General features: G+C 36.9%; 1 protein-coding gene across 3 annotated transcripts in view; it reads right to left on the minus strand.

Moving 5' to 3' along the window:
• Nucleotides 1–9753, minus strand: part of LOC133664351 (zinc finger protein Helios-like) — a 77396-nt gene extending 67643 nt beyond the window's left edge. For 2 of the 3 annotated variants that reach the window (XM_062068884.1, XM_062068883.1), the window contains exons 1-2: nt 8190–8375; nt 4112–4161 (exon numbers count right to left, since the gene is read on the minus strand). In XM_062068884.1, coding sequence (XP_061924868.1) covers nt 4112–4161; nt 8190–8323 — 184 coding nt within the window. In that variant the 5' untranslated portion in view covers nt 8324–8375. Of the gene's footprint in view, nt 1–4111; nt 4162–8189; nt 8376–9634 lie in introns of those variants that run through there. The other variant, XM_062068887.1, reaches the window with a different exon arrangement.
• Between the last annotated feature and the right edge of the window lie 3071 nt (nt 9754–12824).

A 12824-nucleotide genomic window follows, 5' to 3' on the forward strand; every position in this document is an offset into this window, starting at 1 on the left:
CTGTTAACATTAGCATACTAACATTAGCATAGTATCTTTTTTAGCCAATTTTACAGCCAAACACCTCAGAGTCATATTAACTTGGTATTTGATACATGTTATATGTTAGCATTGTATTTTTGTTTTTAGTGAATTTTACAGTACAGCCGGATTCCTCAGAGCCATATAACTTGGTATTTGATACGTGGTAACTGTTAGCATGCTAACTTCTTTTTAGCTAATTTTATAGCCGAACGCCTTACAGTCATATAACTTTTGATACGCGTTAACTGTTAGCATGCTAACTTTTTTTGTCTGCCAATTTTACAGCTGAACACTTCAAGGTCATATCATTTGGTAGTAGATATGTGTTAACTGTTAGCATGCTAACTTTTTTTTAGCTAATTTTACAGCCGAACATATCAGTCATATAATTTGGTACTTGATACGTGTTAACTGTTAGCGTTCTAACTTTATTTTTTAGCAAATTTTACAGCAAGCACCTAGAGCAGGGGTGGGCAATTAATTTTTACCGGGGGCCGCATGAGCAACCCGAGCACTGCTGGAGGGCCACACCGACAATATTTCAATTAAATTTTGCTTAAATTATTTTTGATATACCGTAAGATAAAAAATAATTATATTTTCATTTAACCTAACTTATCTTTATACAAAAGCAGATGGCTTTTGATGGTTTTATTTTTAACACTTTCTTACACAACACTTCCTGATGTATAATACCATGCAAAAATGTCAATTTGTGTCACTTTATCCTGCATCCTCTTTGTTGTGAACGTAGCACACCTGCAAGGTGATTGGCGAAGAAGGAGGAAGCGTTGCTGTTGCGGAAATGAGGAGTGAGGATAGACGTGCGTGTGGAAAGAACGAGATAAGTTGAGCTGTGTTAGTATAGCTTGCTCAATAAAAGTTTAAAAAGAGCGTCAGACTTGGTGTGCACTTCTTCTGGACTCTACAATTGGTGTCAGAAGTGGGATGAAATGCCTCCCAGTTTGCCTTGCCATCAAACCTGGGAGTCTTCATTGAGGGCGGAATTCCCCCATGGCAAGCAGCGTGAGCTGCACCTGTAGACACTGCCTCTCTCTCTTTCTCTCTCTCTCTCTCTCTCTCTCGTCAGAAGTGGGATGAAATGCCTCCCAGTTTGCCTTGCCATCAAACCTGGGAGTCTTCATTGAGGGCGGAATTCCCCCATGGCAAGCAGCGTGAGCTTCACCTGTAGACACTGTCTCTCTCTCTCTCTCTCTCTCTCTCTCTCTCTCTCTCTCTCTCTCTCTCTCTCTCGTCAGAAGTGGGATGAAATGCCTCCCAGTTTGCCTTGCCATCAAACCTGGGAGTCTTCATTGAGGGCGGAATTCCCCCATGGCAAGCAGCGTGAGCTGCACCTGTAGACACTGTCTCTCTCTCTCTCTCTCTCTTTCTCTCTCTCTCTCTCTCTCTCTCTCCCTCTCAATGACGTAGCAGGCTGCGCACACAATTAAGCAGTGCAGTATGCGCAAAGTTTTACTTCTGCCACCAATTGTAGCGTCCAGAAGAAGTGCACACCAAGTCTGATGCTCTTTTTAAACTTATATTGAGCAAGCTATAAGCTTGCTCAATATAGCTCAACTTATCTCGTTCCTTCCACACGCACGTCTATCCTCACTCCTCATTTAAGCAACTCAAGAAGACAACGTCAACTTCAGCAGGTCGTTACACTATATTCTTTAAACACAGCAACATGTGTACCACAAATTAAGCACACGGCTTTACCTTTACTTGGCAGTCCATGTCTTGTTGATTCGTCATCACCTTTTCTTTTTTTAGCGTCTCGGGGATAACCGGGCGGACCGCCCATAAATAACACTTTTTCAAAATAAAAGCAGCACAGTTGTATTGCACGCACGACATAGATGTTTTTTTAAATGTATTTTGTAATTTGTGATTGCCGCTGCGCGCACGAGCATACGTCCACACGGAAGTCATACAAATAACGCTTTTCAAAACAAAAGCAGCACCGTTGTATTGCACACTCGAGAGATACTTTTTTAAATTTATTTTGTAATTTATGATTGGCCTCACGCGGGCCGGACAGGGACGTACAAAGGGCCGGATGCGGCCCGCGGGCCGCAGAATGCCCAGGTCTGACCTAGAGTCATATAACTTTGATACGTGTTAACTGTTTTTTTTTTTTTAGCTAATTTTAAATGCAAATGCCTCTAGTCACATGACTTGATACTTGACACATTTTGATTCTTAGCATACTAACATTAGCTTTTAAAGGCCTACTGAAATGATTTTTTTTTTATTTAAACGGGAATAGCAGATCCATTCTATGTGTCATACTTGATCATTTCGCAATATTGCCATATTTTTGCTGAAAGGATTTAGTAGAGAAAATCGACGATAAAGTTCGCAACTTTTGCTCGCTGATAAAAAAAAGCCTTGCCTGTAGCGGAAGTAGCGTGACGTCACAGGAGCTAGTATTCCTCACAATTCCCCATTGTTTACAATGGAGCGAGAGAGATTCGGACAGAGAAAGTGATGATTACCCCATTAATTTGAGCGAGGATGAAAGATTCGTAGATGAGGAACGTTACAGTGAATGACTTGAGAGGCAGCGATGGACGTATCTTTTTTCGCTCTGACCGTAACTTAGGTACAAGCTGGCTCATTGGATTCCACACTCTCCTTTTTCTATTGTAGATCACAGATTTGTATTTTAAACCACCTCGGATACTATATCCTCTTGAAAATGAGAGTCCAGAACGCGAAATGGACATTCAGTGCCTTTTATCTCCACGACAATACATCGGCGAAATGCTTTAGCTACGAGCTAACGTGATAGCATCTTGCTTTAACTGCATATAGAAACAAAAGAAATAAACCCCTGACTGGAAGTATAGATAGAAAATCAACAATACTATTAAACCGTGGACATGTTAATACACGGTTAATGCTTTCCAGGCTGGCGAAGGTTAACAATGCTGTGCTAACGACGCCATTGAAGCTAACTTAGCAACCGGACTGCACAGAGCTATGCTAAAAACATTAGCTCTCCACCTACGCCAGCCAGCCCTCATTTGCTCATCAACACCCGTGCTCACCTGCGTTCCAGCGATCGGCAGAAGGACGAAGGACTTCACCCGATGCGTTTGGCGGCCCGGAGACGTAGGAAGTCAAGGTGAGGTCGGCGGCTAGCGCGGCTAGCGTGGCTAGCGCTCCAACAAAGTCCTCCTGGTTGTGTTGCTGTAGTCCGCTGCTAATACACCGATGCCACCTACAACTGTCTTCTTTGCAGCCTTCATTGTTCATTAAAAAAATTGCAAAAGATGTCCAGAATACTGTGGAATTATGAAATGAAAACAGAGCTTTTTGTATAGGATTCTACGGGGTACCATAACTTCCGTTACTCGGACTTCGTCACGCGCATACGTCATCATACCGCAATGTTTCAGCCGGATATTTCCCGGGAAGTTTTAAATGTCACTTTATAAGTTAACCCGGCCGTATTGGCATGTGTTGCAATGTTAAGATTTCATCATTGATATATAAACTATCAGACTGCGTGGTCGGTAGTAGTGGCTTTCAGTAGGCCTTTAAGTTTGGCTTGCACATTTCAGTGTTCACACGCAATTTCACCGATTGCATAAAGTATTTTTTTCACTGCAATGTTGTAACGCAACAATTTTTTATTTTGTCCGTAGAATGTGTCGCGGGCCAAAAAAAAGCTGTGGGCCGCAAATGGCCACATTTTGGACACACCGATGTAGATAAACAATACAAATAAAAAAGAGTAGCCACTTAAGTAGCGCGTGAGGAGCTTTTAGCTCCTTCCCTTCTCATGGTTATTTCACTTGGGAAGGACCTGGGACTATTCGCTAATCAGTTATGTCCTAGGTTTTAGAACCGGCATTACCTAAACAACTTCATATGCACGTTGAGGGAAAACTGAAACAGGTTTTAATATTTGGGACATAAAAGTTCTTAAAGTGACATTTGTCTTGAAATTTGAACAAATTGGAGATGTTTTTTCCCTGTGAAACAATCAAACCCAGATCACAGGAGCGTCTCGCACACTTTCTCTCTCGTCCTTGCTTCACATGGAGTGTAATGAAAAAGCAACAAAAGCACTTACTAGCAGAGTAGCCATTGGGTGCCTCCATTTCCACAGCAGCAATGCAGCGACTGAGGAGGAGAAAAAACAAGCCCTTCACATTTCCTTCACAAAGAAGTTAACATTTTACAGGAAAAAAATATGTCATTTTACAGGATTCAAGTCCAATAAATTGTGAAAAAGTCTATTTTTTTATTAAATGTGAGAAAAAAGTAATTTTTCAAGAATGTTTAAGAAATATTTGAAGAAAAAAATGTTTGATGAAAATTTTTTGAAAATGTAAAGAAATAGTATACATTTTTTTCATGATTAAAGTGGATTATTTCATGAAAAAATTACATAATTTATTTTTAGAAAAAAAGTTGAAAAAATGTGGGGAAAAATATCATACAACAATTTTTAGGGATATTCTGAGTAAATACAAATATTTTACAAGACAAAGTTATGTAATTTCTTAAGATTAAAGTTAAATATGTAATGATTTATTTTTTCTTTTTAAAAACCAAGTTATAATATTTATATAAAATGATGTTGGACTATTACAAATTTTTTTTTAAATGTTACAAAAAAAATAGTCAATTTTAAAGGAGTAAATTTATATTGTGAACATGTCTCTTTTTTTTATTACAAAAACGCAAAGCTGTGAGAAAAAAGTGTTATTTTAAGAGAAATGTGTGGAAATGTTTAAAAATATATATTTAAAGAAAAAAGTTTCAATTATCAAATCGAAATATATTGATTTGAATAGCAATCAAATATATTGTGAAAAAAAGCAATTTTTTTAGAAACTGTCATACACACATTTTTAAGAATATTCTAAAAAAAAATATTGAACTTAATAAAATAATGCACTTTTACAAGATTAAAGTCAAATGTGTAATAAAACTAAGTTTTTTGTTTTTTTAGAAAACAAGTAATATTAGTAATTGAGATTTTTTTTTAAATGTTACAAGAAAAAAAATGCCATTTTAAAGCATTAAAGTTCAAAAGATTGTTAAAATGTACTGTATTTTTTATTTGAAAAACTTAATATTGAAATAAAAAAAAGTAGTTTCTCTTACAAGAATTGTGTAGAAATATTTAAAACATGTTTTTTTTTTTTAATTACAACACAAATTAGGAGAAAGTGTGCCATTTTACTTGATTAAAGTCTAATATATTGTGGAAATGAAGCCTTATTTTTTTGGAAAAAAAAGTTGTAGTATTGTAAAAAAAAGTTGTCATAAAATTTAAAGTCAAATATGTAAGGAAAAAAAGTATTTCCTATACTTTTATTTTGAGGAAAAATATGATATTGTACAGGAATTATGTCTATTTGGAGTTTATTCTTTAAATGTTACAAGAAAAAAATATGCCATTTTAAAGTATTAAATAAATTGTGAACATGTATTTTCAATAAAAAATAAAAAACTCAATACAGTGAGAAAAACAAGTGTTATTTTACAAGAATTGTGTAGAAATATTTTTTAAATGTATTATTATTATTATTATTATTAAATTTAAAGAAAAAGTGTGCCATTTAACATGATTACAGTCAAATATATTGTGAAAAAAGCTACATATTTTTTTAGAAAAAAAAAGTTGCAATATTGTGAAAAAAACAATTGTCACATAAGAATCTTTAGGAATATTCTGCGGAAAAAAATACAAATTTACAATTGAAAAGTATAAAATCTTCTAAGATTACAGTCAAATGATGAAAAAAGAAGAACATAATAATATTCTGAGAAAAGAAGTTGTCATTGTACACCAATAATGTCGTAATATTTTGAAAAAAAACAAGGGGCGGCGTGGCGAAGTTGGTAGAGGGGCCGTGCCAGCAATCGGAGGGTTGCTGGTTACTGGGGTTCAATCCCCACCTTCTACCATCCTAGTCACGTCCGTTGTGTCCTTGGGCAAGACACTTCACCCTTGCTCCTGATGGCTGCTGGTTAGCGCCTTGCATGGCAGCTCCCGCCATCAGTGTGTGAATGTGTGTGTGAATGGGTGAATGTGGAAATACTGTCAAAGCGCTTTGAGTACCTTGAAGGTAGAAAAGCGCTATACAAGTATAACCCATTTATCATTATTATTTATTTATCATTTATTAAACAATTACAATAAGAGATTATGCCATTTTACAGCATTAAAGCTAAAGATATTGTGGAACAGTCTTGTTTTAGGAAAAACGCAATATATTGTGAGAAAAAAATTATGTAGAATTATTTGAAGAAAAAAGTTTACTTTTTTTTTTTTTAAATCCTAAATTATCATATATTTCAAACTTTATTTTAGTTAAAGTTAAAGTACCAATAATTAGGTGTGGTGACATTTGTCCTCTGCATTTGACCCATCCCCTTGTTCACCCCCTGGGAGGTGAGGGGAGCAGTGGGGAGCAGTGGGCAGCAGCGGTGCCGTACCCGGGAATCATTTTTTGGTGATTTAACCCCCAATTCAACCCTTGATGCTGAGTGCCAAACAGGGATGCAATGGGTCCCATTTTTATAGTCTTTGGTATGACTCGGCCGGGGTTTTGAACTCACAACCTACTGATCTCAGGGCGGACACTCTAACCCAGGGGTGTCCAAAGTGCAGCCCGGGGGCCATTTGCGGCCCGCAGCTAATTGTTTACCCGCCCGCCACACATTCTGGAAATGCTATTGCAAAAAATTAAAATGAACATTAAAAAAAGTGGAATGAGGTGAAATCTAACGAGAAAAAGTTGCAATGTTGACACAAAGCTGCCATGCAGGCCGGTTTTTTTTTTTCTTTTGTCTTTCTTTCTTTTTTTGCCACTACTCAAAAAAAAAAAAATTGTGACAAAAAAATCGATGTTATAATTATTTTCAAAGCTCCAATTAGTTCAAATTTTTCACTTTAAAATGTTTTATGTGGTAAATATTGCATATATTGTGTAGTTGCCATATAAAAACTAAGATTTCTTTGACAAAAGAGCATAAAACAAACATAACAATAATAGTTCAAACGTAAAATCGACAGATATATCTGAAGTTGATCTCGTAACTTAAGTGATGAAAGTTAAAAAAATAATAATAATAATAAAAATGTATCACTTTATGAGTGGGGCACCTTTTGGATCCCAAATATATTTAGTGGTATTTTATTTATCTTTTCACTGTGATGACTCAAAAATATTAAATAATTAAAATCAATGGTGTCCTGCATTATTTATATTTTAGGGCTCTAATTACTAAATACTGCATATTTCAGTTTTACTATAAAAAACAAAGTTGTTTTTGACAGAAAAGCCATACAACCTTTTTTCTTAAAGTTGATATAGAGATTTACTGTAAGCGTTAAATAAAAAATAATAATATAAATTAGACTTATTTTTAACATTTTAATAACTGAGACCCTTTATGGTCCCCAGGACCCCTAAAGGTAAAATAACTACAAAAAATCCATATATTTTGTTATGGTTTGAAATTAAAAATATCAAAATGGCCCCCACATGCTTTAATTTTTCCGTTTACGGCCCTCAGTGGAAAAAGTTTGGACACCCCTGCTCTAACCACTAGGCCACTGAATAGGTTGAAATGAATTAATATCTTCTTGACTTATGATTTCAAAGCAAGTTTTCCATTAAATTGTATGTAAAAAAAAACATGAATCAAATGCACATGTAACTGTGTAAAAAATACTACGAGGCCATTACACATTAATATTCATACTTAGTCGTCCCTCTTTGATTGCTGTTAATTGGTTCCGGTTATGAGCGCAATAAACAGACTTCTGCGAAGTAGGAATCCTGAATAATAAATCTAACCTGTCTACAACCTTTTAAAGACATTTTTCAACATTATGAGGACCAAACCTTTTGCACATTTCACTTTTCTCTTCTACTTTTGACACGTGCGGTCATCTTGGACTAATACTTTGCGGTCAAAGCAAGGAACACGGCTCGGTTGCGTGGTAACAGGGACCTGTTACCACTTTTGTGCACGCTACGAAACAATAATCTTTGCGTACAGCTCGTTTTTTGTTTAGATTTGCATTAGCGATGCCGCAGTTGAAGTCATCTAACTTTCATTTTGCATTGGCTGGATATGTTTTGTGGTTATTTGTCAGAAAGAAGCTGAAGGAAAGACAATTTGATTACCTCAGGTGGCCTCCTGGGCAGAACGACTTGGTGATATCAGTCGGAAGATGGCAGACCGTCTTCCAGCTTCCTTTTAAAACAAAGACAAAGTGTTTCTTCTGGGGTTTCCCAAAGCCATCAGGAAGGTCAAGCATGGAAAAGTTATGGCGCGCATCTTTCCGAACCCCAGAAGCCCTCCCAGGACGACTGGAGAAAACACAACATCTGTCTGGGAAAGTCTGACACGAACCTCACTCCAGCCCACGTAGAGCAGGAACAGTGGACAGGGAAGACCTGCCGGGCCGCTAAGAAGGAACCAAGACGAGGGATGGATCAAACTGGATCCACCGGTTCCTGAGGAATTAGCCATGGCGGCAGGGAACAGCCGGTTTTCAAGGGACTGGAAAATCCGTTGGTACAGTCAGCGTCGAGAGAAACTTTTAGCGCTGGAGGCATGAGTCACGCGCATATGATCAGGGATGCATGCAACATTTAAAGGGGGAGGGGGTGGGTCACGAGGCACACCTGATACATAGCCCGTTTTGACAGCGCATGAATTGATCAATATACAATTACAATTATGGATGAAATATTGCTCCATTTTTGACATCATCCTCAATTCTGGTGAAGTTGTGATTTTTAGCTCTATTTGAAAAAAAAATGTTTTTCTTATTTACCTGAATATCTGTCCCATGGGGTTGCACAGCGATCCACAGCGAACGCCTCGGCTCGGCTCCGACATCCTTTCGTGCGCGCGCACACACTGAGAGGCAGTCTGGCTCGGTTCCGCGGCAGTAAATGACAAAAAAAAAAAAAAAAAAAAAATAGCTTTTTTTTTTTTTCTTTTAGATCTTCGTCCTCCACCCCCTTGCAGAGAAGAGTTCCGAGTGACACGTGACACTTGCTGCGCGCCTTAGAAAGATCTGCGTCCGTGCGTGAGTGGACGTAAAAAAAACACACTTGGGCTTCACTGACGTCTCAAGGGATTTTTTTTTTTGTAAGCATGTGTTAGTAACTGCGGGGGGTAAAAAAAAAAAAAAAAAAAAAAAAAAAAAAACAAGTCGGAGCGCTTTCATCGTGTTAGAAAAAATTAATTTGCACAGCAGCGCTTTCTGGTGGCGGTTAGTGGTTATTACAACTCGTGTTGTATTATGGCAGGGGTCGGCAACCCAAAATGTTGAAAGAGCCATATTGGACCAAAAATACAAAAACAAATCTGCCTGGAGCCGCAAAAAAATAAAAGCCATATTACATACAGACAGTGTGTCTCAAGATATAAATGTAATTAAGAGGACTTAAAGGAAACTAAATGAGCTCAAATATAGCTACAAATGAGGCATAATGATGCAATATGTACACATCGCTAGCCTAAATAGCATGTTAGCATCGATTAGCTTGCAGTCATGCAGTGACCAAATACGTCTGATTAGCACTCCACACAAGTCAATAACATCAACAAAACTCACCTTTGTGCATTCACGCACAACGTTAAAAGTGTGGTGGACAAAATGAGACAGAAAAAGTGGCATAAAACACGTCCTAGAATGTCGGAGAAAGTTCTATCAATCAATACATGTAAACAGACTATACGGTGAGTTCAAGGACCGCCAAAATAAGTAGGACAAAACGGCGCTCGCCAAATACTCGAATCAGTGAAGCATGTTTAATATAAACAGTGTGCTTTATAACACTTAGGGAGGTTTGTGTCATGTTTGTCCTCCTACAGAAACCATACTAAAACAAAAAAATAGATTTTTTTTCCCCCTCATCTTTTTCCATTCTTCATACATTTTTGAAAAATCTCCAGAGAGCCACTAGGGCGGCGCTAAAGAGCCGCATGCGGCTCTAGAGCCGCGGGTTGCCGACCCCCGGACAAGGGGGAGTTTTCAAGCCCCACCTGCCCCCATCGCCCCAACAGAACGCTAATGCCAAGCTGAACATTTTCAAATTTATTGAACATCAAGTAACATCAAGTCATACTTGCCAACCCTCCCGTTTTTAGCGGGAGAATCCCATTATTCAGCGCCTCTCCCGGCAGAGATTTTCTCCCGACAAACTGCCGGTATTCAGCGCACCTGAGACTGAGTGGGGACAACCTATTCTCACGTCCGCTTTCCCACAATATAAATATAAATACTGCCATCTAATGGATAGATAATTCAAGTATTTCTTTTATGTAAATAAAATAAATATATATATATAGCTAGAATTCACTGAAAGTCAAGTATTTCATATATATATATATATATATATATATATATATATATATATATATATATATGAAATATATATGGAATACTCGAGTTGGTGAATTCTAGCGGTAAATAACCATGCCCCCCGCCCCCAACACCACCCCCCACCTCCCGATATTGGAGGTCTCAAGGTTGGCAAGTATGCAGTATACTGTCACACTCAATCTTACAGTTAACATAACTCCTAAACCACACATAAAAAATGGCTCATAATGCCTGGAGGAATGTATCTTTGTGAGTTTTACTGGAAAAAAATATTTGGTAAGGTTTGTAAAGACACAAGTTAGTTTTTTTTACTCAATATTACGGTATAACTGTCATACTAAATATGAAAGTTATATAAACATAACTCCAAAACCAACCATGCATTATGTCTAAAAATGCCTGTAATATTGTATCCATGTGAGTTTTACTAGAATCAGTGGTTTTTGTAAGGTTTGCAAATACAAAATATGGGTTTTCCTCACTATGACAGTACACTGTCACACTCAATCTGACAGTTATTTAAACATAACTCCTAAACCACACTTGTAAAGACACAAGTTAGCAGAGGTGTGGACTAGAGTCACATGACTTGGACTCGAGTCAGACTCGAGTCATGAATTCGATGACTTTAGACTCGACTTGACAACATGTCAAGAGACTTGCAACCCGACTTGGACTTTAACATCAATGACTTGTGACTTCACTTGGACTTGAGCCTTTTGACTTGACAAGACTTGCTACTTTCCCCAAAATCCAACGATTAAAAAGTTATTCGGGAGCGCTCCATATCTTCCAAAGTGTACGTGTGTGTGTCTGTCAGGGAGTGAGCGCTTTGTCAGCGTGTGTGTCTGTCAGTACAACAGCCAATCGAATTAGATCCATGTTGTTTTCAGCTATTTTTAAGTTCAAGAAACAATAAGATTAGGTTATATAAACATGCATATATTCTACATAAACAATGTATGAATACATTAAATATCTATATATTTTATAGGCTGTATCTCTGTTGCTGCAGCAGCAAAGATTTTATTCTGTCTTGACACTTTGTATTGATATTTTCTATTACATTCTTCCCTTAAATGATCATGTTTACAGTGATTGTTTTATATGTATTTTTTATGTATGTCGCTTTGGATAAAAGCGTCGGCCAAATACTTTAACTCAAACATATATAAACACCTGAAAGTCTTTATATCAGCTAAAACCACCAGTTTGTTTCACTGGATTCAGAATAAAACTAAATTCTGTTTTAATGTTAGTATTTGAATATTGTTACTTGAAGACTTATTCCTGGTTACAATTATACTGTTAAGAAAGTATTGTCTTATACTTTGCCTAAAATGAGAACACATCATAATCAGTGGCGGCTGGTGAATTTTGTTTTAGGTGGGGCTGAAAGTTTGTAAACTCTTACTTGTGAAAAGTAATCCCCCGATTCCTATTTTCAACAGTCAGCTCATTTGAGCAGGAAAACGCTGAACACCAACCCGGCATCTTTGTTTTCTACCTGTCAACTGTCAGTTTAGGCTGCTCGCCGGCTCCTCATCACCACTTCAAGATGGCGGCCAAATTGCTCGCGTCACAGCAGCCAATGCTGCGTCACTTATGGTTATAACGTCATTGCAAACACTCAATATTACGGTATAAATGTCATACTAAATATGAAAGTTATTTAAACATAACTCCAAAACAAAATTGCAATCCATCTAAAAAATGTCTGTAATATTGCATCTATGTGAGTTTTACCAGAATCAAGTATTTTGGTAAGGTTTGCGAATACAAAATATGGGTTTTACTCACTATGACAGTATACTGTCACTCAATCTGACAGTTAATTAAACATAACGCCTAAACCACACATGCACAATGGCTAATAATGCCTGGAGAAATGTATCTTTGTGAGGTTTACTGGGAATTTTTTTTTTACTAAATATGACAGTATAACTGTCATACTAAATATGAAATTTATATAAACATAACTCCAAAACCAAACTTGCAATCCGTCTAAAAATGCCTGTTTTATTGAATCTATGTGAGTTTTACCAGAATCAGGTATTTTGAAAAGGTTTACAAATACAACAATTAGGTTTTACTCATAATGACAGTATAACTGCCCACTCAATATGACATGTATTTAAGAACATTACTGTCATATTGAGTTGAAAACAACTTTTTGTGTTCGCAAGCATTAAAAAAGCATATGTTTCGAGTAAAACTCACAAGGATGCATTATTTTAGGTATTATTAGTAATTTTTCATGTGTAGTTTAGGATTTATGTTTAAAATCCTGAGATCATGCAAATAAAGCAATAAAGATGTTTTCCAACATAATTCCTAAACCAAACATGCAAAATGTCTAAAAATGCCTGTAATATTGAATCTATGTGAAAATTACTGGAATCAGTTGTTTTTGTAAGGT

This window comes from Entelurus aequoreus, linkage group LG14 (assembly GCF_033978785.1).
Source record: "Entelurus aequoreus isolate RoL-2023_Sb linkage group LG14, RoL_Eaeq_v1.1, whole genome shotgun sequence".
Classification (NCBI taxonomy): Eukaryota; Metazoa; Chordata; class Actinopteri; order Syngnathiformes; family Syngnathidae; genus Entelurus; species Entelurus aequoreus.